The following is a 24,685-nucleotide window of genomic DNA, read 5'->3' as shown; positions in this document are numbered from 1 at the left end:
CGCGTCTGTGATGCAATGCAAAGTCCAAACTTGCTTGTAGCTTCTGTTTTTGTCTTTCTTTGCTTCTTATTAAAAAGGATGGATATCTCGTCTTGCCCTCCCCTTGATTAATGGCCGATGAGCTTTTCGTATCAGCAATATCATCCAACCACCGCCGAACGCCCAGAGTCGCCGCAACATCGAAGTCTAGTCTGACCCATGACGTACCACACTCCAGGTCAAATGCAGGACATCTGAAAGTATGCCGCCAATGGTGTTGATTTTGATCGCCAGCAAAGATAATCAACGAGTCGATGTTCTTTTTTTATCTTTTTATATAAACGAAGGTGGCCGAATTTGACCGGAAATTACACTGCGGATGGCCAGCCCTGCCGAATTTTGGGGTGAAGGACACTCCGCGAATCACCAGTGCTGCCGCTAGTAGTTGTTGTCAAAGGGCTGTGATGGAACCGCCTGCTGGAAGCTCCGCGCCTGAGCTTGCAGAGCAGCTTGCTGTTGCTGCTGTTGCTGCTGCTGTTGCTGTAGGACGATGTCGTTGAACCACGGGTGCTGCAGGGCGTCATGAGCACTGATGCGGAGTTCTGGCCGAAGCTGAAGCATCCGTTGAAGCAGGTCGATTCCGGTAGGGTCGATGGCGTGTAGAATGTTGCGCAAATCCTGCGTCGCGTACATCTGGAACGTCGGCTTGTACTCTGGCAGCTGCGTGATGCCCGGCCATGTACGCTCAGTAGGCGTGCCCATGATACGGAATATCCTGACAATCTGGTCTTCGTTTGTCGTGCCGGGAAATAAGGGCCGGCCAGTGTACATCTCGGCCATGATGCACCCAGCTGACCAGATGTCGATGCTTGTGTTGTATGTCCTGCTACCGAGCAGGACGTCCGGCGCACGATACCACAGGGTGACAACCTCATTGGAGAATGTATTGACGGGGATACCAAAGGCTCGGGCAAGGCCAAAGTCGCCGAGCTTCAGACACCCTTTACTGTTGATAAGCAGGTTCTGGGGTTTGAGGTCTCGGTGCAGCACTCTATTCTGGTGGCAGAAGTCGATGCCCTTGAGCAGTTGGTACATGAAGGACTTGATGGTCGCCGGCTTGAGCGCGCCACGTTCGCCATGCGTATCCATGTATCGCTTGAGGTCGCCGTCCATGTATTCGAAGACGAGCATCAGCTTGTTCTCGGTGTGAATAACATCGTGAAGCCCGACAATGTTTTCGTGTTTGAGCTCTTTCATAAGTGAGATTTCGCGGATGGCAGTCGACGGCGTTCCTTCTTCCGAATCGAGATGAATCTCCTTGAGAGCGACGAGCTCTCCGGTCTGGCGATTCCTGCCTTTGAACACCTGGATAGAATCAGTCGACAAGCACTTCTCGGCCGCAGGGCGATGCCGGGTTCCAACTCACAGTTGCGTATGTGCCCTCTCCGAGCTTCTCCAGCTGCTGGAACGAACTAGGGTGCCGTTTGCCGTCCATCTCGGCGGGTTCTGTGTCTTCTCTTTACTCCTCGCAAACAAATAGATGAAGAAAACAAACAGCTCGTCTGCTTGCCTAGCGATGAGTCAATACTGGAAATGATGTCGCTCCGAAAAGGCTGGCAGCTGGTAGCACAAGAAGGGAATCCTGGACTAGAGTTTGAGGATCAGGCTGTCCCGCTACAGTGGGCCCCAAATAGAGACTATGCGCTTAGATTAGATAGCCCGATAAGCCGTATCGCTTGAGCTTGTCGCGCTGCATTCCAGGGACGCTTCTTGGGTCTGTCTTCTGGGCGCAAGGCGTGGAGCAGGATTACGGGAATATGTACTCCGTATGTATGTGTTGGAAAGCGGTCTGGTTGGTCCTCTGTGAAATCATGAAGAGAAGCAAATATTTAGGTCCTGTTAATAACAAAGAGACATGAGAGATTATCTGAATGTCTATCAGTCCTCCTATAGCATGATCAGCACTACTATAACAATTCAACGACTTACATCCGCTGTCAAAGGCGCCATTCTCGACTAACGGCCAAGTATGGAGTACGGCGCGGAAGGTACCTGAAGGTCGTTCCCCGCTCTCCGCGGTCGCGCCTCTCCACCAGGCCGCCCGCCACATCTACAAGGCCAGTACTCGGTGAGACGGTATCCATACTTATCTGGTGCCAACGCTGCGCTGTCGCGTTAAGGACCAGACCTGCCAAAGGCCATCCCCAACGATTCAAACTCCAAATCACACGTCAGCTCATCGTCGCCTTCTTCAACTTCCATCTCCAGGAAACGCCCTCGTCCCTCGATTTCGCCCGGAACTGCCCCCTGCCGGACACTCGCGCACAGCATGCGACCGGTTCCGAACAGCGGCGGCGCCTCAGCCCATCACGGGCGGCCCGACAGCTTGACGCCAAATGCGACGATGCCAGCAATGACGTACTTTGTCGGCACCGAGGATTCCATCAGCGACCTGGGCGACATGAATATGAGCTTCCAGACGCAGCGGTTCCCCTACAAGAGCGAGCACGAGTCGAGCCTCCGCGGCGGCCGGAGCAGCCACCGGTCGACCATGTCCGCCTCGACGTCCATCTCGTGGCCCTCACCGTCTCTCTCGTCCCAGCCCGGCGGCGAAACGCCTCACGACCTCTCCCGGCCCATGACCCCCGTGAACCTGAACAACTCCGGTCCCGAGTCCGTCATCAGCTCGACCGACTCGCCCATGAGCTCGCCCGTCGCCTCCATGTCTGCCAGCCGCATCAGCTCGTCGCTGAGCCTCGTCAGCCCTCACCAGGGCGGCATCGGGCTCTATCAACATGCCACGGATGGCGCTGCAGAGAGCCACACGCCACAGCTCATCATGCCCAGCCTGACGGTTCCGCGGCGCCGGCCCTTTTCGGATACGGGAAAGTCGCTGGGGAAGCTCAAGGTCTTGGTGACCGGCGCAGAGGGTATGTTTCCCATTGTGGCGATGGGATGAGGGGGGAATTGTCTATGCTAACCAGACACGAAAAGGGATCGGGAAATCAACTCTCATCACAGCCATAGCGCAAAGCAGCGAGCACATTGTCCATGTTGACCCCGTTACCAACCAGAACAAGGGCCAGGTGTCCGAAGTATATGCCAGCACCCGCCCTTACCCATGGTGGAGAGCAGAGCTGGACCCTTCCCTCGCCCCGAGGAGAAGGAGCTCGGCAATGGACGAGATGCTTGACCGTAACCTCTGTTTCGTGGACTGCCCTCCGCAGCGAGACTCCGACGGCGTGCATCCGGCTGTCCGGTATATCGAATCACAGCTATTCCCACTGCTGCACCGGCCAATCAGTGACGGCGACCTGTGGAATCTTCTGAGCAACGGGACAGAGCCCATCGTCGACGCAGTCCTGTATCTGCTGCCCCATACAGGTACGGCTGCCGCTTACTCCATACTCACAAAAACAAAATCACATTCATCTCTAACACTTTGCATATAGGACCTGAACCTGCAGATATAGAGACCATCAGAGTGCTGCAAAACACAACTAACGTGATCCCCCTGTTGGCGCGCGCCGATGAGATTGACAGTCGCGAGGCTCTCGCTTCCAAGCAAAGCATCGATGACAGCCTGCGTGACAAGAACATTGCCTACTTTTCGTTTAGTGCCCCCGGAGTACCCTCCGAAGCTTCTGACGTCTATGCCGTCTCGAGCATCTCCGACTCTGACTACGATGTGATGGATGCCAGCGTGTTGATGAATTCGGAATATGTGCGCCCGCTCGTCTCCACAGATCTCAAGAAGCTGGTGGAGCAGCTCATGTCACCAGATGGAAGCGCAAGGCTCCGGCATTCGGCGTCGCTCAAGTGCGTGCGGTGGCGGCGACAAAAGGCCATCAGCTCCTCATCGCAATCGGCTCTCATCTGCCGCCAGCCGATGGAGATGTACTCGTTTTCCGCCCCTTCCTGGGGCCGTCCGTTCCTCCCCGAGCAGTACCATCGACCCCTGGAGATGGCAAGTTGGGCTGAGAGCTTGCGGTTGAGCCTCGAGGCCGAACGCCTGAACGAGACGCCGATGCAACTGTTCGGGCCCGGCATAGCGATGAACATGCCACTGGCCAGGGTCAACCAAAAGTCCAGACGCCAGAAGCACAAGAAGTCGAAGCGTGAAGAAGTAGTGTCTCAACACCAGGACCCGCTGGGGCTTTTGGGGCTGGCTGGTCAAATCAGGTGCAACAGCAGGCTTACGCTCGAGCTTGTCAGCAGTATCGGCGTGATTGGGTATTTCACATCATGGCTCGTTCGACCGGACGGGCTGGTTGCAAGGTGATGAATCTGTTGCTGTATGTCGGGGGCTTTTCCTTCATTACTTCCTTGCTCCTTTTCCTTTAGCATGCTCACGTCCAAGTCTGTGTGTCCCCAACCCCCTTTTACTCCCTTCTCTTGTCAAAAGGGACATTCCTTGCTCACTTGTTGCAGGCGGTATGATGTGAGCTGTAAAGATGCCTCGACGATTGTCATGACTCTGCATGAAATGTCAAAGAGGCGGACGGTATATGTGTCTACCGTATATACATTGTAATTAACTCTCCATACTAGTAGTAGTATTCCAAGTTGTTTCTCCCCACCAGGCGTTTGATCCCGCCGTAGCAATATGCATACCTAAAAGCAGAAGGGCTATTGAATAGGTACAAGGGGGATTTAACATTCTCTCATCACAAATTTCGAAGTAAGTAGTTGTTTACATAAGGTACAGTAGCTTGCAAGAGACAGCATCTCTACCTAAACTGGTTCAATATCCGCTCAACGTAGAGTGCTGACTAATATTCACCACCAAACTGATGCCCATATAAAATGACTTTCATATGGTCTTTATACCCTGTAACGCTCAGGTGAGAAGGAAAAGACGACATCGATCCTCACGACATTTTGCCTCAAATCTTTATCAGTTCGTTAATATATCTCTTCTTCGAATACTCTATTCTAAAGAGGCTCAACGCAATGCGGGAAATTGTCACCCTCCAGCTGGGCAATCTGAGCAACTACGTCGCCACGCACTTCTGGAACGCTCAAGAATCCTACTTCACATACGCCGAGGACGAGACCTCGCTCGTCGACCACAATATCCACTGGCGGCCGGGCATCGGCGAGGATGGATCGGAGACGTTCCTGCCGCGGGCGGTCGTGTATGATCTGAAGGGCGGGTTTGGGCCGCTGAGAAAGGTCAATCCCATGTATGAGGCTGCGCCGGGGCAGGATCCTGCTCTGGCTGCTCTGTGGTGAGTTTCCAAGTTCTTCCTTGTCGGATGAGAGTTGAAAGAAGAGTCTCCTGAAGAAATGGGGGGGTTTCATAGGGAGAATTTGCTTGCTTAATTTGCTGAATTCTTTGGTATAAGCCCGTCAAGGTGCTCACCCACCTTTGTTCTTTCTCACGGCTAATGTTGAGTGATGAGAATAGGCCAGGAAAACCGGCGGTTCACAAGCAGACGCCCCTCTCTCAAAACACCTACCAGAGAGACCTCGACGCGGGCATCAAGCCAAGGCGCCTCCAGCCCTCGGACGTGCGCTACTGGTCCGACTACTCGCGCGTCTACTACCACCCCAAGTCGCTCGTGCAGCTGTACGACTTTGAGCTCAACTCGAGCATCATGCCGTTTGAGCGCTTCGAGACGGGCGCGGAGTTGTTTGAGTCGCTGGACAAGGAAGACGAGATTGTCGACCGGGACTGGCGGCCGTTTGTGGAGGAGTGCGACCAGATGCAGGGCGTGCAGGTGTATGCCTCGCTGGACGACGCCTGGGGCGGCTTCGCGAGCTCCTACATTGAACGGCTGCGGGACGAGCATCCGAAGACGACCATCTGGGTCTGGGGCGTGCAGAGCCCCGTGGCGGGCGTCGCGCGGGAGAAGCGGAGGATGAGGCTGGCCAACACGGCGCTGAGCCTCAACTCGGCGTGCGCGCAGGCGTCCATGGTGGTGCCGCTGGGGGTCCCTGACGCGCGGGTCCCCGCGAGCATTTCCCTGGACAGCACGTCGGCGTGGCACGTCTCCGCGCTGCTGGCCACGGCGGCGGAGAGCGCCTCGCTGCAGTCCCGGCTGCGGCTCGGCGGGGGCTCCTCGTCGCGGCCGCTGGGGCTGGCTGACATGGCGCAGTGCCTGAACGTGTCGGGCCGCCAGACCCTTGCCAACATGAGGATGGGCGTCGGACCGCACGCCGTGGACTGCTCCTCCTCGGGGGAGCGGCCGGAGCTGGACTTGTCGCAGATTGGGAGCTTGAAGGACGGCGGTAGGCTGGGGAGGAGCGGCGACGGCAGTGAGCGGGCGTTTGGCCGGCTGTCGTCTGTTCGCAGGCCCGAGGGCGTTGAAGACGGGTCCATGGATGTGACGACGACGGACCAGCGTCCCATCATAGGAAGCTCCATCATTCGAAAGTAAGCCCACCCTCCCCTCCCCTTATGTACCAACTCACTTCCACAGAGAAAACAGCATAACCTTTTTGTCCACTACTGGCTAACACACAAAACTTCGCAACACTCGTTTCAGCCACCAAACCCCCCTTCTATACCCCCTCCTCGACAGCTTCCCCTCAATATACAACTACGACCTCCACGGCCGCGAGAGCATCCCCGTGCACACGTCCCTGGCCTCGGACGGCTCCATCGTGCACAAGATGAAGAACCTGCGCACCCAGGTCGCGCCGTCCATTTCGCTCGAGGAGCGGGAGAACTTGGTCAACGGGCTGGCGGAGCTGGGGGCTGCGTATGAGGATGAGTGGTCGAGTGGGAGTGATTCGGGGGATGACGACCTGTGATGGGGGGAAGAGTCTGATCTGATGTTGACCTGACGTGATCTCTGTGTGAGACTTTTGTCTCGTGGACCGAGAAAAGAGGCATTTCATCTTCGTCATTGGCTGGAGTAGCCGGCGTTGGGGCGTACGAATTCGAAGCGGTGCTCTATTACTACTTGATGGTGATCAAGGGAGAAAAGGCCGGGAGCTCACTACTGTCTCACACATCTTCACGGATTGTTCAAAGACTAGGACTTAATGTCTCGAGTTTATTGCATTCGTAGCAAGCCAAATCTATCTAAATTGTAACCCCCCTCAGATGGATTTAAATGCAAATTATGACTAGAAGACGCGACTGAATAAACGAAGAATCATCCCAGAGGACTTCTGTGTCAATGTACATACGACCGAAGGAAAATCGCTACGGAATCGTAAAAGAGTATGCGGTGTGAGGCGGTACTGTCGCGAGTTACAGCTCTCATCGTCCTGCTAATATCAGATTAGGCGCCATTTGTTTTTTATGTACCTCGAATGTCTGCCTCGAAGATGGCGATATACGTAAAGAGATAAGAAAAGAACAAGGTAGAAGAAAGAACGAACAATGCAAAAGAAAGATCAAGGGGGTAGGGTTAGAATATCTCAAGAGAGCCGGAAAGGCAAATCATGCTGGCGAGATCGTATGGCGAGATCGCAACGCTTGAGCTGCCGGTCGATAGCCAGCCAGGATTACGACTTCATGGGTAGGGGGCAGCGGAGGCGCCCACTTCCTTAACGTCAGCTTGAGATCCAGGAAAGCATGTGTCCAAACGATTTCAAGGCTCGAATCATACGACACGGATGGCATCTGTTCTCCTCAGCCGGCGGCTGCAACCGATGCTTGCTGTCTCTTTGCCGGAGGAGTATTGTCCTGTCAACTGGTCAGTACGCTGTCCGGGTCGCAGGGGGCTGGGGCTGTGTATCGCATCCCCCAGCGCGGGGAACAGAGTCGATGCGATAGTATTACCTCTGGCGCGCCTCGTTTCTTGTTTGCAAGGCTCTTAGCGCTCGACTTCTTCTGAGGCTTCTGTTCTCCGGGCTCGAAGACGTCGTCTGGGAGGTTGAAGCTTTGGACAACATCAGTGCATATCCTTGGTGGTAGACAGAGAGAGAGGTCCCGCGAGGACTTACTTTCGAACGTGCTGCACGCCCAAAGACACCAAGTGTTCTAAGTCTTCCTGATACTTTTTCCACGACGTGCACAGTACCTTGAACTCATCTACTTGATACGATAGGTCGAGAGATTTGGCGCCTGCAAAATCAGCATCACACAACACGGGTGGCTCCAAGTTCTCGAAAGTAGAGACAGTGGAAACGGGGAAAAAGGAGGGGGAGGGGGGTGGAAAGAACATACCTTCTTCCAGCTCGAGGCCGATGTAGTGAGTAGTGGTGTAGACCTCGACTGGGAAAACAGATTCTGTAGAACCGTCCTTGGTCTCTGTCTTGATGGCTACTTCGCTGAGCTTGCTCTCGGCCTCGTCCATCTCTGGTTTAACGGGTATGTCGCTGAGCTTGCTTTCGCCCTCGACTTTCTCCGGCTGGATGATGTCTGCCCCATTAGGCTTGCTGTCACCCTCGACTTTCTCTGGCTTGATGGCTGCCCCGTTGAGCTTGTTGTCGTCCCAGTCCTTGATCATGAACTCGAGACTACCCTCTTGCACTTGCCCAATTTCCTGTTCGTTTCTGCACAGGTGTCGTCGATCGTATCCTTTGTTGAAGGCGTGCGCAAGTGCGATCGAGGGGTGCTGTTCCAGCTTCTGCACGAGCATCCGGATCTTGGACTCGACGTATCCCGACCACACTTTGTGCGCTTCCTTGTCTTTGCTTGCAGACACTACGGAGATGTAGTATCTGTAGCCTGAGGTGAAAAAGGTGTGCTTGACAAACAGGTCGCTCCACGGCCGCTTGCCCACCATGATCTGTTCGGAAATCTCCAGACCGCGGCGGAGCTCGCGCTGGATAATGGTCATCGAGGATCGAGTGATGTTGAATGTCGCACACATTGAAGGGTAGGCGGGGGTAATGACGGGCATGAGATGGAATGAATCGCCTTTGTAGACCTAGGTGACGAGTAGCAATCGGGTCAGCAGAAATACATGACGGAGGATCGCCAAGGTGACAGTGACAGTCTTCCCCGTACGTACCTTGGGGTTCCAGACGCGAACAGGGAGAGGCCCGCCCTCGATGGGCTTCAGCAGCACGGGCTGTGGCCAGCGCCATTGGCCGATGACCAAGAAGAACTTGTTGACGATAACCGACATGGTAGCCTTGGGATACAGTTGGCAGACGCGGGCCACCAGCATCGCCCAGGCGACACCGCCGGGAAAGCCCATGATGTTCGCGTATACGGCTCGGCGCTGTGCCCATAGCTTGATGGCTCGCAGCGCAAGCTTGAACGTGCTCTTCTCGGGTACTAATTCGAGAATCTCGTCTGTCACTCGGGTGCCGTTCAGGGATCGCAGCTCTGCCTCGTCCAGACCGCGCAACAGGCTAGAGTCTTTGAGACTATGGAAATCGGGGGCTATCTGCTTCTGTATGATTCTAGAAAAGATTAGATCAATGCTGATGCCGGAATATTCGAACTTGATGATGGGCACAAAGGCGTCCTTGACGACCGTCAGATCGGTGATGGCGCCGGGAGGGGCCATTGAGACGAGCAGGTCGGGGAAGTAGTTGAAGTAGTCCTCGCGAGTAACGTATTTCGGCGCGACGATGAGCGTGTCGATATCCGAGCCCGGCCCGAACACACCAAGGCGGAAACTACCGTAGGTGAAGACTTTGCCCCTGGCGTTCTTGATGAGGATCTCGTTTTTGGGTTCTCTTTCTCTGGCGACTTTTCGGACGAATTCGTTGCAGATTTCCTGCAGCGACCTGAGAACTTCCATTCTGTACAACTCAACAGGTTAGTGAAGACGAGCACGAGGCGTGCAGCGCAGGGTGTTGGGACATGCCGCTTTTCGGTATCTGACGGGCTCTCGAACGTCTTCTGGCGCCGGAGCTCCTCGAGGAGGGCATCGCTGGCGCGATTCTCCGCCTCGGTGGGCAGAGTGACTGAGATTGGCGGCGTCACGCCGTAGTTCTGCTCGCTAGCCATGGTTTGTCGCGGTCGAAGCTGTTGGGCTCAAGGGCATCCCCAAGCGCGAGGAGAGCCTCTGGGGTGGCGTTTGAGCGCCGTCGTCGCTCGGTGCTGCTGATGAATGTGTTCTGTATCGCGTCGGGTAGCGGCTATTCGTGTAGTGGTGCTATGCGAGTTCGTCTCCTTTTCGCTGTTCTGCTGACGCTCAGAAATCACGGTCAAGATGGTATTTACGGAACTGGCTTGCGGGTTTGAGATTCGAAATTCCACCTCTTTGGCTTCAGGCCGGCCAGGGTGCGTGCACGGCAGAGGCTAGTCCGCAAGTGGATTAACCCGGTCGGCTTGAGGCTGGCTGGAAGAATATATTTTCCGGCCCAGACCTTGCCATGGCGCTAAAGCAGCAGGGATGATATGCATGTAAGTTCTGCGCACATGCTCGAGGTTGCTGAGACAAGCAGGACCAGGACAAGGTGTTACGACGTGAGATGTCGAGCAGCCCGGCTGCAGGGCATTGCCTACAGTATTTACGAGTGCGTAGTACAACATATGAAGAAAGTACAAGTACAGCACAAGTACAGCACCAGTCCTGTCGAGGGTGTCGACGAGAAGCAGATCCCTGGATATACATACAGGAGCAGGAGTTTGCCGGTTGGAGTGTGACGCAGTGCTGCCCTTGTGTTTTACCAGTTAGTACGTGTGTGAGGCACAGGGTCTTGTCGATAAAGACGTACCGAGTACTTTGCTCTCGAGGGAGAAACGATAATACGACAGGGTTCACGGGAGGGCAAACACATTACATGTAACAGTTCTCCAGCCTTCTCTGACCATGAGCAAAATTCACCCTCTCTCGTAAGAAAATGCAGAAGAGAATATGCAAAAGAAAAGACTGGAAGAATCATCTGATGGCGCTGGGCTTGGTGTAAGGTGTCACTCTTGCTGGACGGGTACAGCGCGTGGCTGGTATCTCCGGTAACGGCAGAGGGGCATTCCGCGCTGGGCGCCCTGCATTGGAGGGGGCCGCAGGCTAACGAAAAATACCACCCCTGCGCGTACCCTGTACCGGTTGCCCAGGTCCCTCCCCCCCTCCACAATAAGGTTTCCACATCTAAAGTGGTGGGTCGCCGACGCGAACGCGATTGTGTTTGAGCAAGCCATCCGAAAACTACGGCAACGCTGGATGGATCTGGTTCACTCTTTAAATGCCAGCCCGCGGCGCTCGACCTCTGACCGCAGGCTCCGAGTCTGTGGCCTCTGATGCGCCGCCCAAGGGAAGAAAAAAAGACTGCCACTTGTCCTCGTTATAACACTGCCGTGCAGATACACGCTGGCTGTGATTGTGGGCGTGGTTGTGCAAAGCGAGGAGCAGCATCAAGTGACGCTGTGAGAGAGAGAAAAAAAAAAGTGTAGTACTACTAGGCAACGGAAAAAAATATTTGTTTTCTTACCTCCACGGCGCCGGCTAAGAAGCATCTCCGCAGCATCGAATACCGCAACCTCACCCAAGGTAACTCCAGGTCATACTAAACACCAACTCCCCTACGCAACGTCACCACCCACGATGCCGGCATCGGCCAAGAGAGCCCAGCGCGGCCGGCGCGACCTGCGCAAGGACAAGGACGACAAGGACAAGGACGTCGCCGCCGCAGACCTCGAGAGCTCGTCGCCCAGCCGGCCCGCAAAGCGTCGCAAGAGGGCCCTCTCGCCCGACCACCCCGACAGCCTCCCGCCCGGCGCTCCCTCGCACTCGCAGGCGCCCGAGTCGTCGCAGTCGCAGTCGCAGTCGCAGTCGCACTCGCCCAGGGCCCAGGACGACCTGCTCGTGGCCCAGGTCACCCAGCAGCTGCGCTCCCAGCCCGTCCAGGCCAGCAGGGACCACTCCAACTCCATCCACGAGGCCAACGGCAACGGCGTCAAGGCATACGCAAAGGTGGCGGCGCAGGACTGGACCTACTACATCACCAAGCTCAACGTCAACATCGGCCGCTCGCCCGAACCCTCCCATGGCGCGCCCGCCAGTAGCGACAGCGGCCAGCCCGCCGTGCACATTGACCTCGGCCCCAGCAAGATGGTGTCGCGCGAGCATGCCACCATCTCCTTCAACTCCAAGGACGAGATCTGGATGCTCTACATCAAGGGTCGCAACGGCGCCAAGGTCGACGGCCAGCCCATCAAGCCCCAGACCTCGCATCCGCTGACGAGCGGCGAGGTCATTGAGATTGGCAACGTCGAGATGATGTTTGTCCTCCCTTCGGAACTCAGCGCGCTTCACATCCATCCCATGTTTCTGCAGCGCTGCGGACGCAGCATCGATACGCCAAAGGCTGCGCAGCCTCGCCAGTACGCTCTGGACACACCGGCCAAGGCGGGTGTGAAGCGACCGGGCACGCCGACGTCGTCTCAGGACCACAGCGCGGCGACGGTCGCCAAGTCGCCTGTTGCGGCCAGCACTCCTGGGGGTCTTCTTGGTGCCAGCGGCGTAGACCTCAGCCTCGACGAGAATCAGCATATAAAGCCCCAGTACAGCTACGCCCAGATGATCACGCAGGCCATCCTCAATGCGCCCGACGGCAAGCTGAACCTGAATGGCATCTATAACTTCATCATGAGCACGTATTCGTATTATCGCCACCAGCACGCAGCCGGTTGGCAGGTGAGTAGCTTCAGTCGCATGGGCACCGTTACTTTGCTTCGATGACGCCGGCTGACCTTTGGGCCTTAGAATTCCATTCGCCACAATCTCTCCCTCAACAAGTCGTTCGACAAGGTCGCCCGCACTACCGACGAACCCGGCAAAGGCATGAAGTGGCACATCGTGCCCGAGGCCCGCGATGAGATGGTTCGGAATGCGTACAAAATCGGGCGCGGCGGCCACAGGGGATCGTCTGTCCCGTCGTCACCGAGTCACTTGAATTACATTACCCACGGCCCTAAAGACGTCCTAGCCAGGGATCCCTCGTCTGCGCAAAAGAGGCGAGGATCGCCGCTTGTATCGCCGCCCCCTCAGTCGGCCATGCGCGGCCTCCAGTCGACGCCGGATCGCGCATACGGCCGGAAGGCGGACCGAAGCTCGGGCCTGACCGCGGACGGCAGCCCGCTGCCCCGAGCGCGGAAATCCACGGCGGCCGACGCATCCTTTTCCGGCTTCCAGCCTCAGTCGCCCACCCTGACGTCGTCGTACATGCAAGACGACAATGCGTCCTTCGTCACGCCGGCGCCGCCGAGAGTACATCCCAAGCTTGCGCCTCCGAGCACCGCCCAGCGGCCCAGCCAGCATATGCCGACCAGCTCGCCGGCGCCGTTCTGGAAGTATGCCGACATTGGCAGCACGCCGCTGAAGCCGCTGGGGCCGTACGAAGTCAGCCCTTCGAGGGTCGCCGGAGAGGCGCCGCCCCGGAGCAGCAGCCCGCCTGCGCTCGGCAAGTCGCCGCCAAGCAGCCCGTCTCGGCCGCAAAAGTCGGGCCTTCGTGAGTCTGCAGATGCTGCGGACGAGCCTGAGGAGGAAGGATTTGACTTGATGAAGTATGCTTACCAGACTAGCCTCCCCCTTTCTCCTTTTTTTTTTCCCTCCCCCCTTCTGGATTCATGCTAACAGGATCCTCTCCTCGTTCTATAGGGGCTTTCAGAGTATAGGCGCGTACCACGCTCCAGTGGAGCGAGGCGTCCCTATCGGCGCAGCCTTGAAAGGCGGCTCATGAGAGACTCGAGAGGTGTCTTCCCATCGAGGTCCTCTCCTTTGGCGTGTGGTCTGCTGGTCTGGTCATTCCGTCATTCCATTCCATTCTTTTCTTTTCTCCTTTTTTGTTTTCTTTTACCATCATCTTTCCTATCTCTGTATTCTCTCTGTACTTTTACGAGGAATGGCTTTTCTAAAGGGGGTTGGGACAACGGGAAAGTGGGTGGCGGCGTATGAAGGTGGGCAAAAAATCTCGAAAAGGGGGGAACCGCTCTTTGTGTTCCTGATGGCCTTGTCTTTTTTTCTGTTTTCTTCTTCTTTTTTTGGTGTTCTGGCTGGCAAAGGTAAGGTAAGGGTCAAGGGGTGTCTGTGTGTGTGATACCTGGTTCATAGGCGGCCAATCTCTGATGAATTGAGTTTTTATTTGGCTTTTCTCATTCCTTCTGTTGCTGGACACTACCTCCCTTGATATCGTAGTCACCACATCATCGCAACTCTCATGAGAGACCAACAAGTTTCATATACGTGAATGAGTGAGGTATTCTTTCATCGTCTGCTTCCCACTGATCGGAAAGCCAACCTATATATGGTGGTAAATGTACATTTGGCCCTTGCTTTTTTCCGCTTTCTTTTTTTGATGCTCCTGAACACTATATAATACATTCATCAAGATATTCCCCCTCGGGTCATGAAAAACCATGGGCGTCTCGTTAGATACATAATTTTCGCGTCAATTTTGAGCGGAAAATACTCCTTTTATTTTCATGTCTGCTCGCTCCATTGGGAGCGTTTATTTGGCCGCTCCTCGCCTCTTGGGGTTTCCGCGCCCGGGTCGCTTCTTCGATCCCGCCTTGGACGCGTCGTTGCCCTCGATGAACTTGAGGAGCTCGTCAATGCTACGGGAGTCGATCTGGGACGCCGCTCCGCGCTGCGGTGCCGCGCCTGCGGATTGCGCGGCTGTGGCCACGGGGAATCGGATGCCTGAACGCAGGCGTCTGGCCTGTACATCTTTGGCGTGCTTGGCGATCGAGACGGCGTTCTGGGTCAGCTGCTCCAGCCAGTTCTCGGCCTCCTTGGTGTTCTTGTCCTCGGGGCCCAGCTCGGCAAGGAAGATGTTGTATGATTCGCGCATCCTGTTGACGGCCGCCTTGGAGTCGTGGTCGAGCGCGAGGGCCTGCGCCAGCTGGAACAGCAGAGTGGCCGAGTTGATGGACTGCCGGCCAAACACGGAGTCGCACACGCGCAGGGACTCCTCGAACCAGAGGCGAGACTCGTGGTAAGCCTTGACACCCTGCAGCATCACAGCCGCGTTGTTGAGGGTCGTGATGGAGTCGGGGTGTCCGGGTCCGTAGATGATCTTCCACAGCTTGAGCGCGTGGATGGAGTAACCCAGGGCTGACTTGCTGTCACCAATCTGGTGCAGGAAGAGACTGAGGTTCAGGTAGTTGAGCAGCGTCTCGGCCGAGTCGACGCCGCCCGTGCGCTCGGAAACGATGATGGCCTTTCGAGCCAGCTCAACGGCGACTTCCTTATCATCCAGCTGGTAGTACAGCATCGAGAGGCTGTTGTAGACCTTTGCGACCTCTGGGTGGAGGATGCCGTAGATCTGCTCGTGGAGAGAGAGGGATTCCAGCAACAGCTCCTGTCCGAGCTTCTTCTGGTTCTGCAGGATGGAGATTCGTCCAGCCTCGAGCGCTTCTTCCGCAAGCGAGCTTCGAGGGCACGAATGCTTGACCACCGGCACAACGTTGATCACATCATCGGGAGTGAAGGTGGTAGGAGGCGCGGACACCGGCGGTGTTGTTGGTGCGCTCTCTCTTGCCGCCTTGTTCTTCTTCTTCTTGCTCTTGGTCTCGCTGTTCGCCTGGCCATTCACCTGCTCTGGCTGGGCAGCGCTGGCAGGGGCGGCGGCAGCGGCACCACTCTCGAAGGCGTAGTCCTTGGCTACGACCTGAACGCCCACTCGGATGCAGATGTCACGGAGCAGCTGCACAGGACGAACCTCGTTGAACCACTCCGCGCCAAGCTGGTAACGGAAGCGTTTCAAGACCTGCTGCTCAATCTGCTCCCGAAGCGTCTCGGGTGTGACGGATTCGAACGAGAGGTCGGCCTCTGGGTACAGCTCCCGGAAGGTCTGGTCAACATCGGCCGTGGGCTTTGAGTTGAACCGATGGCCCAGCAGGCAGTTCAGGAGATGAGACAGGCAAGAAGGCGCAAATGGCATGGGGAGAGATCGCAGGTAGTTGGCGGCAACGTGCTTGAACGCACGGGCAACCATGTCCTGGATGCAAATCTCCCGCAGGCAGCGAAGTCGGTCGTTGGTAGCGAGCGTGGTAATCTTTCCAAGGTACCTGATGTTGATACCCCGTTTGTGCAGGATGCGGCCGAGGGACTGGCCATCCATGGGGAAGCTGATGTCCGAATCGACGAGCTCGCGCAGGAACTCCGGAATCACTCGGTCGCGCAGGTATTCTCCTGCCGCCCTGACCTCCTTCTCATCGGCTTCGAGCTCGGCCTTTTCCTCGTCGGTGATGGGAACCTGGCCGCTGAATGCGTCGGGGTTGAGGGCGAACTTGAAGTCGGAGAGGTTGGGCTGAGACTTCTCGACCTCGCCAGCCTCAGTCTTTTCGGCCTCAGTCTTCTCGTCCTTGGATTCATCCTTGGCCTCTTCCTTGGCCTCCTCCTTGGCCTCCTCCTTGGCTTCCTCCTTGGGGGCCTCGTCCTTGGCCTCGGTGGACGTCTCGGCCGAAGCGTCTCCTGACTTGGGCGGGGCACGGCGAGCCAGCTCGGCGTCAATCCACTGCTTCATCCGGTAGCGACCGAAAGACTCGACCAGTTCCGGTCGCAGCACCGTCATCCTGTGAGGATACTCGGCCGCTTCGGCCTGATCATCTGCAGCCGCAGTCTCTTCCCGCCAAGCAATATCGAAGGGGGTGATCCGGTAGAGGTCGAGGACGTATTTGCGTCCGTCTGTGCCCATCAAGCCCTTCGTTTCCACGCTCGCCTCGAGGTCGAATCTCTTGCCATCCTTGTCCCAAACAGGATGCGCCTTCACCTTGAGAGCCTTGGAAAGCTGAGAGAAGGGAGAAGTGAATCGGTCGTCAATCGCAACAACGTCCTTTCCATCCACCGCGCCATAGTCGATCTGATGCTCTCCTGGCTCGCGCTGCTTGAAGATGCCTGGAACGATGCTCTGGCCAACAATACGCTTGCCCAGGTAGTCAACAACCACAGTGGCTGGCGTGAAGAGGCCGTCAATGTCCAGTTGGTTGACCAGCTGCACACCCGCGACATCCTTTCCGGTAGCAACCCGCGCGGCCTCGTCGCCGCCTTCGGAGGTGAAGGTGCCGACGCCGTCGGCTCCAAAAGAGTAGAAGATGTTGTTGTAGACGAAGATCTGCGCATCTCTAGTCTCTGTTGGGTTGAGCGGCGCAATGTCTCCGTGGGCAATCAACACCGCGCCCTTGACGGCAGCGTCGTTGTAGTCCGCAAAGAGCTTCGATGTCAGGCGCTCACGGAAGACTCGGTCTTGTACGCTCTCTTTCGGCAGCTCCTTTGCCGACTGGAACTCCTCATTCCAATCTCGCAGAGTGTCTGTGTTGTCTACGCCCGCAAGGAGGTAGGTCTCTTGCGGCCTCGTGACGTCGGGAGTGTGTGTGCAAAGAGACGAAGTAGGGGGCGGCACAGCCCAAGGTGAGTTGGGGATTGCGTTAGTGATCTGGAACGTCGCCAGCGGGTCCCTTTTGCTGTTGTATTCCTGGAGGCTCTCGAAAGAGCTGGAGAAGGAGGGGGAGAGCAGCTCAATGAGCTTCAGCAGGGAATGAGACGACTGTCCCTTGGGAGCGGGACGCGGGAAGGGGTCGAACTTGGCGTTGGAGGATTTGTTGACGAAGAAGCCAGACACGTGCGCAGTGATCTGGAACTGCTCTCCTTCGTTGGTGGTGACGACAAGGTAGAGCAAGTGCCCGCGCTGCTGCAAATGGCATGGCGGAGGGTTCCATGATGAGAGAGCCACCATCTTGACAGTCTTGGGAGCCGGCTCAAGGGGCTCAGGGACGAGGCCGGTAATCGAAGGAGTAGCTTGGAAGTCATAGTCCTTGGCAGGGGACTGTTCCTCGCTGCCCTCGGTTTCAACCGACAGCTTCTTGGTCACGGATTCGTACAGCGACAGTCCGGGCAGGACGCCGTGTGCGGAATCGACGCGGTTGCCAGCGGCACCGATGAGCTCACGAATTCTGACCAGATGGATACGGGCCTCCTTCTCGGTGTACGGGTCCGGCACCAAGCGAAATTCCGGCTCGGTGCCAAGATCCGGGATCTCGGCCAAGGGTATGTAGTCATTGATCTTCTGGCCTTGGAACTCGAGGTGGAAGCACGTGTACTGGAAGGCCGCCGGCAGGTCGATGATGGACTGTCGAACCTCGTGAACTTGTTCTTGAGACGATACCTACAAGCCGTATTAATAGGAAGTGCAGATTGGAGACGGCCAAAACGGTCCAATGCCCACCATGATATGCAGCTTTTCGGCCTCGGGATCGGGAAGGACGATCGTGAGGTTCAAGATAGCTATAGCAGCACCTCAATGTCAGATAAAAAGCACAACCCAACCGACACCTCGACAGCAGAGAACCTATACCTTCAGCTGCAGCGTCGGCATCTGCCTCGGCCTCGGCCTCCCCTTCGGTCACGGCCTTCTCGGGAGCAGACATGGCGTTGTCGTGAGTCTCGTCGACAGCTTGAGCTACAGGGATGTGCCGGTGCATCGTCAGTTGGTTTGTCGACATGACCCTGTAAGACTCGGGGCCTCTTTACCTGGAGAGGGAGACGCAGCTGCTTGTGCTTCGGCCGCCATTGTCATACAAAAGGGAGGGGGTCGAGAGAGCGGGCACGGTTAACGACGAGGTACTCGAGAGAGAAGAGAGAAACCAGTCATTTAAGAATTGAGCGGGAATGACTGGGACGTCCTGAGGAATTGGTTTGCGGAAGAGTCAGTCGCTCCAGGACGGCCGGCACAAAAAAGAAAAAAATTTGGCACCGGTCCGGCAATTCGGAGCTGCGGGGTACATGGGCAGTACATGCTTCGGCTACGGTTTTCACAGGCGGTGCGGCTGCTTGGGCTCGTACCCCACAAGTTATGGACCCGAGCATTGGCCCCGGCTCGGCTCTAGAGCGAAACGGGAACAAAGTAAACAGAGGGCTTGTGCTTGTTATCCGCTTCTGCGCAGCATCGTCAGCGTCACTGGTGCACGAACACGTCCAAGATGCTGCGATAGCCGATTGCTTTGCGGTTCTTTTCTTTTCTTTTCTTTATTTTATTTGGCAGCTATTAGCATTTTTGGATTGTGCTGCTTATCTTTTTTCCTTATGGATCCGGCGGCGCAAGTGGCGAAAGCTGTGCCTTCAACTCAACGCCCCGGCACCAAGTCGCGATCATCCTTAGGCCCGAGAGGCACGGATCTGGACGGCTCACAGCCATGGACCGCCGCTCGATGCCAACGACTGCTTCGCCAGCTTCAGTCTCGCTTGGCTAGCCTTCGACGACTGATATCAGACGATGATGCCACGCTGCCGACCGGTTCCAAACGAGCTTCGGACCATGGCCGAGACTCGACGGTGAAGCGCGTCCGCTGCACGTACGGCCAGAGGACGAAGAGAGCGGCTCCTGCGCAGGAGGAACTGGCGACAACTCCCCCGCGGCCAGTCCGTACCCTGGGAGCCATGAAGCTGGGAAACCAGTCTCCGACATCCGATCCAATCGACTTCCGTACGCCTGTTTGGCGCAAGATCCGAGACCAAATCGACACGCCGGCGAAGAACCTCGAGATCGACTACGGGTTTCTGGACTCTGTCCCTCCCGAGCTGGTTGATGAGCTGAATTCCATCCGTCGATATGTCCCTAGCGACTTATATCGCATATACGAAGCAATATTCCACTGGCTGAACCGATTGTTACACTCCACGGCCCTCCCGGGGAAGCGTGCTCGCGGCAAGTCATTACTTGCCATGTGCTTGCGCAAGATTCCGGAATGCATCGCGGATATAGACGCGTGGGATCGGCAACAGTTAAAAGATAGCGGAGTCAAATCGATATGGGGCATCTCTGATGCAGCTTCGGATCTGTTTGACCAGCTGGAAGCTCTGGGGTCGCCGAGTTCTGGATGGCGCCCATTACGGCTTGTGGTTCGTTCTCAAGCTGTGCACCTGCTCTCCAATGCCGTTTCTGATGGACTCTTCCGACCAGAGTTTTGCAATCTCCTCGTGCGGCTCTGCGTTCATTTGAACGGCAATCAGGAGGCTGCTTTGCTGGTGGCGTCGATCAGTAGACGCCGATCTACCGAGCTCCGACTTAGGACGACTCACCTCAGCGAGAGCAGGGAACTCTCCACGCTGTGGGTGCTGTTGGAGTCTCTCAAAGGGAAGAAGATACCTGGTCCCATTTTTGAATGCGTCTCTGGCTTGATCAACAAGGGACTTCTCTCGTCATCTTGGATTTCCACACGGGCTTTCTCTGGTTTCTGGATCTCCAGCCTCGAAGGCTTAACCTCCGGAAACGCGAAGCCACACGTGGTGGAATTCATGTGCATAGCTATATGGACGCTTGCCCGGGGCAACCGACCCAAAGCCAGTGACTGCCGTGCTATTGAGCAGACTCTCATCCGCGTTGCGGCTGGTTTGGCAGTCGCAGCGTTGACTTTGGAGGCCCAAATCATTCTCGAAGAGCGGGAGCAGAGAAAGGGAGCGTGGAGGCGGTTGGTCCATGTGCTTGAACGCAGTATCTCACTTATTGCACGGTATAGGAGCCGTAAAAGCCCACCCGATACTGCCTCCTTTCTGCTCGTCTTTGCACGCTACCTTGCGGTGGCGCACTCCGCTCTGGCGAGTCCGGCTTTCAAGAGACGGGTTTCAGAGGAGTTTGAAATCATGGCTCATAGGATCGACACCGCTGCCAACAAAGGCGTCCAATACCAACAGACAACCATCCTGCTGTGTGCCGTCATACAATGCCGCCGGCGCAGCAGCGCAGCCTCGAGTCAGGAAATACTCTCCGACGTCTGTTCGAACCTGGATCGCCGAAAGCTGCCTGAGTGGTTCGGCCACGGGCTGCAGAAAGATGTCGCCTTTATGCTTGCTCAGAAAACCGAGGATCTCCGGGACCTGACCTTTGCGGAGAGTCTCTCTGGCACCACACCGGGCAATGCAAAGTTTAGCACCATCTTCTCAGGATGGCGATGGGAGGAGGGAATCAGCGAATGGGTGCTGCCCAGTCCCAAGCAAAGGATTGACCGAAGTGAAGGGATATTGGTCACGCCCGCAAAGCAGAGCGATGCGGAAGACGAGACTTGCTCGGAGACCAGTGACGAAGTGAGCTTGATTTCTCAGAGAAGGGGCTCGGGCCGGATCATATCGCATCGTACAAGGCGAGAAGTAGGAACCTTTGCTATGGAGAAGAAGCAAAGCAAAATGGCGAGCTTCCGACGAGGCAGATTGGCAATAAGCAGTGCCGATACTAGCTGCGAGGCCACGCTTGGATGTTTGGAGCTCTCCAAGAGCTCAGCGCGACGGCCAAAGGCCATGAAGCCTTTCTACATTTTATCTCAGCTTCACGCGGAATATAGAGACGAGATAGACGAGCTGGTTTAGAATAGGACGCATCGCTATTTGTGTAGGAATACAGAAGCCCCGATTGATGTTTTGTCCTGTCGGGTCCTGAGCACTATTAGTCATGGGCCGTCTAATACTATGGGGCACAGACAGCTGAGTTGATGCGCCTCTACTAGGTAGGAATTTCGTAACTTCGTATTATCGACGGGTCTTCATTTCAGCTTTGGATCTATACCTCTCAGCTGCATACTTGCCTACAGTACACTGGTGGTGCAAGGGTAGCAGCCATATTCGTTAGGTGCATGCCCTCTCGAGCCCCCTCAGAGCCTTGTCGTCTCTGTCCCGCTTGTTGTCACTGCTACCAGTCAACGGGCTTCGTCATTGATGCCATGATGCCACTTTCCTAAGGCATGGAGAGGAGAGCAAAGGTAAGCTCCCTTCTAGGACTCCCAAGGTAACAAGAGTTCAGTTGTCGGCTGACAATAGATTTGTCTCCAGGACGTTGAGTCTCTGCTCGCGACATCAACCGGCCAGAAAGCCTTGGACTATGCCATACAAGCGGCCGAGCTGTACATGCGAGCGGCTGCGGAGAGGGGGATTGGCAAAGACGATGCAGCCCGCCTTCGCCGCAGATGCCAACAGCTCATTGCATTCGCCGAACAGCTCAAGGTGCAGCTGACAGCCTCGCCGGCCTCGCCACCGACCGACGGCCTCAGTATTCTGCGTGGCGCTTCACGGCTCCACGGAAGCTACTATCCCCCTTGGAGTGACGATCCTCCCGACGCGCAGTTCCAGCTGGGACCCGATCTAGCGCCATACGTGTGAGCTCCTACGATCCTACATAGACAGATGGAGACGGTTATGGGCGATCAGATTCTAACGCGAGGGCCAGCGACGACACTCTATTCCCGCTTTCCGAGACCCAACTGGCCAACTTTTCGGCATGGCAAAGACCACACGAGCTGTTCGGCCCCTTCGCCGCCGGCCAAGATGATGCTCTAATGAACCAAGGCACGCGCTTCGACTTGGCGCAAGATATAACTACTGACTGTTCGGTCGTCGCTAGTCTTTCTGCTGCCGCGAGGATCTGGACTGGAAAACATGCGGTAGGTCAAGCGTGCATTGTACTGGAACAATCCGTTGTAGAATTAACACATTGCCAAAAGGTCCTTTCGAAAATAATGCACCCGTTCGACCACGCAAGAGGGCAGCCTAAGCTCTCTCCTTCCGGGAAGTACATCTTTCGGCTGAACTTCAACGGTTGTGCTCGTCTAGTTACCATAGACGACAGGCTTCCCGCCTCGGGAACCGATAGAGCTCTCTTTGTCACAGATCGACATAATCCTCGGTTGATATGGCCGGCTTTGCTCGAGAAGGCCTACCTCAAAGTACGTGGTGGTTATGACTTTCCTGGCAGCAACTCGGGAACCGATCTCTGGGTCCTCACTGGCTGGATACCCGAGCAATTATTCCTCCAAAGGTATGGCTTTACCCCTCTGGAAATGGAGAGGGCCATCTACTCACATGGTATGAGACAGGGAGGACTTTGACATGGACGAGACTTGGAACAGGATCAAGACAGCTTACGGCAATGGGGATGTCATTATCACGCTTGGCACAGGCCCTGTCTCTACAGAAGAGGAGACTATCATGGGACTCGTAGGAGAGCATGATTATGCTGTGCAGAAGCTGGATCCCTCGAATCGCAGGTTCCTCGTTAAGAATCCTTGGTCGGGCGGCCAATCGTGGACAGGACAAGAGTGGTCTGCTGTTCACGGCTCCGGCAGGGCCAAACTGGGCTCGTCACCCGAGGCAAGTGATTGTGATGATGAATCACCCTGCCGGGGTACACTTTGGCTGGACAGTGAGGATATAGCTCAGCATTTCGAATCCATGTACCTCAACTGGAATCCGGCGCTGTTCACTCATCGCCAAGAGCGTCATTTTGCATGGGAGATCCCCACGACAGATTTTGCGGCGTCATTGGTGCGGAATCCGCAATTCTCAATCACCTCGCCAACAGGAGGAGTGATTTGGATCTTGCTGAGCCGTCACTTCAAAGATGCCGAGCTCGAAATTGCCCGCAACGCAGCTGGTCCTTTGGCTGCCGTGTCCAGTCAACTAGGCTTCATGAGTATTCTTGTCTTTGACCGTCAGGGCCAAAGAGTCCAGCTCGGTGATGGATCGACATACCGCGGGCCATACGTCGACTCTCCACAGACGCTCGCGCGAATCGAGAGCAGACCTGGTAAAGCATACACCGTCGTGGTTGACCAGCAGGCGCTGCCTTTACCCAGCTACACCTTCTCGCTTTACGTTTTTTCAAACGGCTTAGTGCACGTCAAGGAGGCTGAAGAGAAGATGGCATACTTTACGGAACAACGAGGCGCTTGGAACAGACGGACGGCCGGGGGAAACCCGTCATGCACAACTTACTTTCTGAATCCCCAGTACAAGCTGTCGGTCCCTCGCGCCACTCCCGTGTCCATCTTGCTGGCTACAGGCAACCGCGACGTTCATGTACACGTTGATCTGATTTGGGCGCGGGGCAAACGTGTAAATACCGTCAAGGCGAAAGACTTGGTCGTGTCCTCGGGAGAGTATCGCCGTGGCTGTGCCATTGCAGAACTCGCTATGCTCGAGGCTGGAGACTATACCTTGGTCTGTTCGACCTTTGAAGCGCAGCAAATGGCCGAGTTCACATTACGAATTGGCTCCATGACCCCAATTACACTGGAGCCTATACCGGCCGATACGGCGGGGAAATTACGAACACCTCTGCCACCTCTTACTTTAGGCGGAGAAGGCCAGCGTTGGAGGGCCTCCATCGGGGCGTCCTGGGTAACCCGAGCTTTCGTTTCCGTCCGAAGTGTGGCACCTCCGCCAGAGACCTCTTACCACGACACGCGCTCGCCGCCGGGCGTGATGGTTCGAATCTCGATGTCGGATGGTTCGGGTTCGGAGTCCCGGATCCTAGCCGAGTCGAGAGCGGGCTTGGGAGATTCCGGACCAGTCATTCGAACTGCCGAATTTGACATTGAGCCCTCCAGTACGGGTGGCGGCCCCAGATACCTTGTTATAGAGAGTTTGCGGGAGCATCGGACGATTCAAGAGCTCTCTGGAGATGTCTTTAGCGACTCTCCCATCCAGATTGGCGACTGGGAAGCCTAGAGCAAATGCCTTGGATCCGTCCTATTTGGACGCCGTTGGAGCGTGGTCAGCGATGTCCCCTGACAGCGAAGACGAGAGGATGTCTTGTATGATGAGTTTTCGCTAACAAGGCAAGCCGTGAATGTACATGCAATCCATGTAAATACAGTACTATATAGCTAGCCGCATAAACAAAAAGAGCGTTTCGTTATATTACATTATACAAGATTACACATGTGTCAACGCCCTTTCTTAGCTTTTGACGAGGGGCGTTATCTTTGCTGCATTAGTTGCCAGGCCTGCGGCTGATGATGCAGCGATGGCACTTCGCGCCCTCGATACGCTGAGTGACTTCAAGTAACGCAGTAGTAATACAAATAGCAATTCGACCCTAATGAGCAGAGGTTAGGAGAGTGAAATCACGGGCAGAGTAG

At 56.0% G+C, this 24,685-nt stretch overlaps 8 protein-coding genes across 8 annotated transcripts; 5 read left to right on the top strand and 3 right to left on the bottom strand.

Annotated features, from left to right (window-relative positions):
* Positions 1-417: 417 nt before the first annotated feature.
* On the bottom strand, positions 418-1,474 carry BBK36DRAFT_1163551 (Pkinase-domain-containing protein; the record flags this gene model as incomplete). The annotated part of the gene is made up of 2 exons (XM_024894550.1): positions 418-1,344; positions 1,406-1,474. 2 exons carry the CDS (start codon positions 1,472-1,474, stop codon positions 418-420), a joined length of 996 nt encoding a protein of 331 aa, XP_024745157.1.
* Positions 1,475-2,284: 810 nt separating this feature from the next.
* BBK36DRAFT_1136700 (hypothetical protein) lies at positions 2,285-4,264 on the top strand (the record flags this gene model as incomplete). Its single annotated transcript, XM_024893074.1, has 3 exons — positions 2,285-2,909; positions 2,974-3,363; positions 3,432-4,264. Exons 1-3 carry the CDS (start codon positions 2,393-2,395, stop codon positions 4,259-4,261), a joined length of 1,737 nt encoding a protein of 578 aa, XP_024745156.1. The 5' UTR covers positions 2,285-2,392.
* Positions 4,265-4,932: 668 nt separating this feature from the next.
* On the top strand, positions 4,933-6,738 carry BBK36DRAFT_1130763 (tubulin nucleotide-binding domain-like protein; the record flags this gene model as incomplete). The annotated part of the gene is made up of 3 exons (XM_024891874.1): positions 4,933-5,210; positions 5,390-6,358; positions 6,471-6,738. 3 exons carry the CDS (start codon positions 4,933-4,935, stop codon positions 6,736-6,738), a joined length of 1,515 nt encoding a protein of 504 aa, XP_024745155.1.
* A 496-nt stretch (positions 6,739-7,234) lies between these two features.
* Positions 7,235-10,131, bottom strand: BBK36DRAFT_1136698 (Poly(A) polymerase). The gene is given in 9 exon segments (XM_024893073.1): positions 7,235-7,322; positions 7,375-7,398; positions 7,415-7,621; positions 7,718-7,817; positions 7,882-8,002; positions 8,105-8,810; positions 8,895-9,611; positions 9,698-9,927; positions 10,020-10,131. 6 exon segments carry the CDS (start codon positions 9,842-9,844, stop codon positions 7,568-7,570), a joined length of 1,845 nt encoding a protein of 614 aa, XP_024745154.1. The 5' UTR covers positions 9,845-9,927; positions 10,020-10,131; the 3' UTR covers positions 7,235-7,322; positions 7,375-7,398; positions 7,415-7,567.
* A 1,253-nt stretch (positions 10,132-11,384) lies between these two features.
* On the top strand, positions 11,385-13,521 carry BBK36DRAFT_62232 (hypothetical protein; the record flags this gene model as incomplete). The annotated part of the gene is made up of 4 exons (XM_024898381.1): positions 11,385-11,570; positions 11,613-12,476; positions 12,546-13,345; positions 13,440-13,521. 4 exons carry the CDS (start codon positions 11,385-11,387, stop codon positions 13,519-13,521), a joined length of 1,932 nt encoding a protein of 643 aa, XP_024745153.1.
* A 768-nt stretch (positions 13,522-14,289) lies between these two features.
* BBK36DRAFT_1190019 (hypothetical protein) lies at positions 14,290-18,351 on the bottom strand (the record flags this gene model as incomplete). Its single annotated transcript, XM_024896649.1, has 3 exons — positions 14,290-17,946; positions 18,007-18,065; positions 18,297-18,351. The coding sequence occupies 3 exons, from the start codon at positions 18,349-18,351 to the stop codon at positions 14,290-14,292; spliced, it is 3,771 nt and encodes a 1,256-aa protein (XP_024745152.1).
* A 1,151-nt stretch (positions 18,352-19,502) lies between these two features.
* BBK36DRAFT_1084307 (hypothetical protein) lies at positions 19,503-20,552 on the top strand (the record flags this gene model as incomplete). Its single annotated transcript, XM_024888944.1, has 1 exon — positions 19,503-20,552. A coding segment is annotated over one exon (1,050 nt), but the record flags the coding sequence as incomplete, so codon positions are not given.
* Positions 20,553-21,674: 1,122 nt separating this feature from the next.
* Positions 21,675-24,272, top strand: BBK36DRAFT_1130795 (cysteine proteinase; the record flags this gene model as incomplete). Its single annotated transcript, XM_024891881.1, has 4 exons — positions 21,675-21,922; positions 21,994-22,207; positions 22,268-22,581; positions 22,640-24,272. The coding sequence occupies 4 exons, from the start codon at positions 21,675-21,677 to the stop codon at positions 24,270-24,272; spliced, it is 2,409 nt and encodes an 802-aa protein (XP_024745150.1).
* Positions 24,273-24,685: the final 413 nt, after the last annotated feature.

The sequence above is a fragment of the Trichoderma citrinoviride genome (genome assembly GCF_003025115.1).
Source record: "Trichoderma citrinoviride strain TUCIM 6016 unplaced genomic scaffold BBK36scaffold_21, whole genome shotgun sequence".
In the NCBI taxonomy this organism is placed as follows: Eukaryota; Fungi; Ascomycota; class Sordariomycetes; order Hypocreales; family Hypocreaceae; genus Trichoderma; species Trichoderma citrinoviride.
This window is presented reverse-complemented; position numbering and strand designations above follow the sequence as displayed.

Excerpts from the sequence above, each read along its gene's own strand:
- BBK36DRAFT_1136698 (XM_024893073.1), bottom strand. The coding sequence starts at position 9,844 with ATGGCTAGCGAGCAGAACTACGGCGTGACGCCGCCAATCTCAGTCACT. Across the intron at positions 8,003-8,104 it reads CGGCCTCGAGCTGGAAGAAG|GCGCCAAATCTCTCGACCTA; the intron begins GTATGTTCTTTC and ends CTGATTTTGCAG. Across the intron at positions 7,622-7,717 it reads AGAAACGAGGCGCGCCAGAG|GACAATACTCCTCCGGCAAA; the intron begins GTAATACTATCG and ends ACCAGTTGACAG.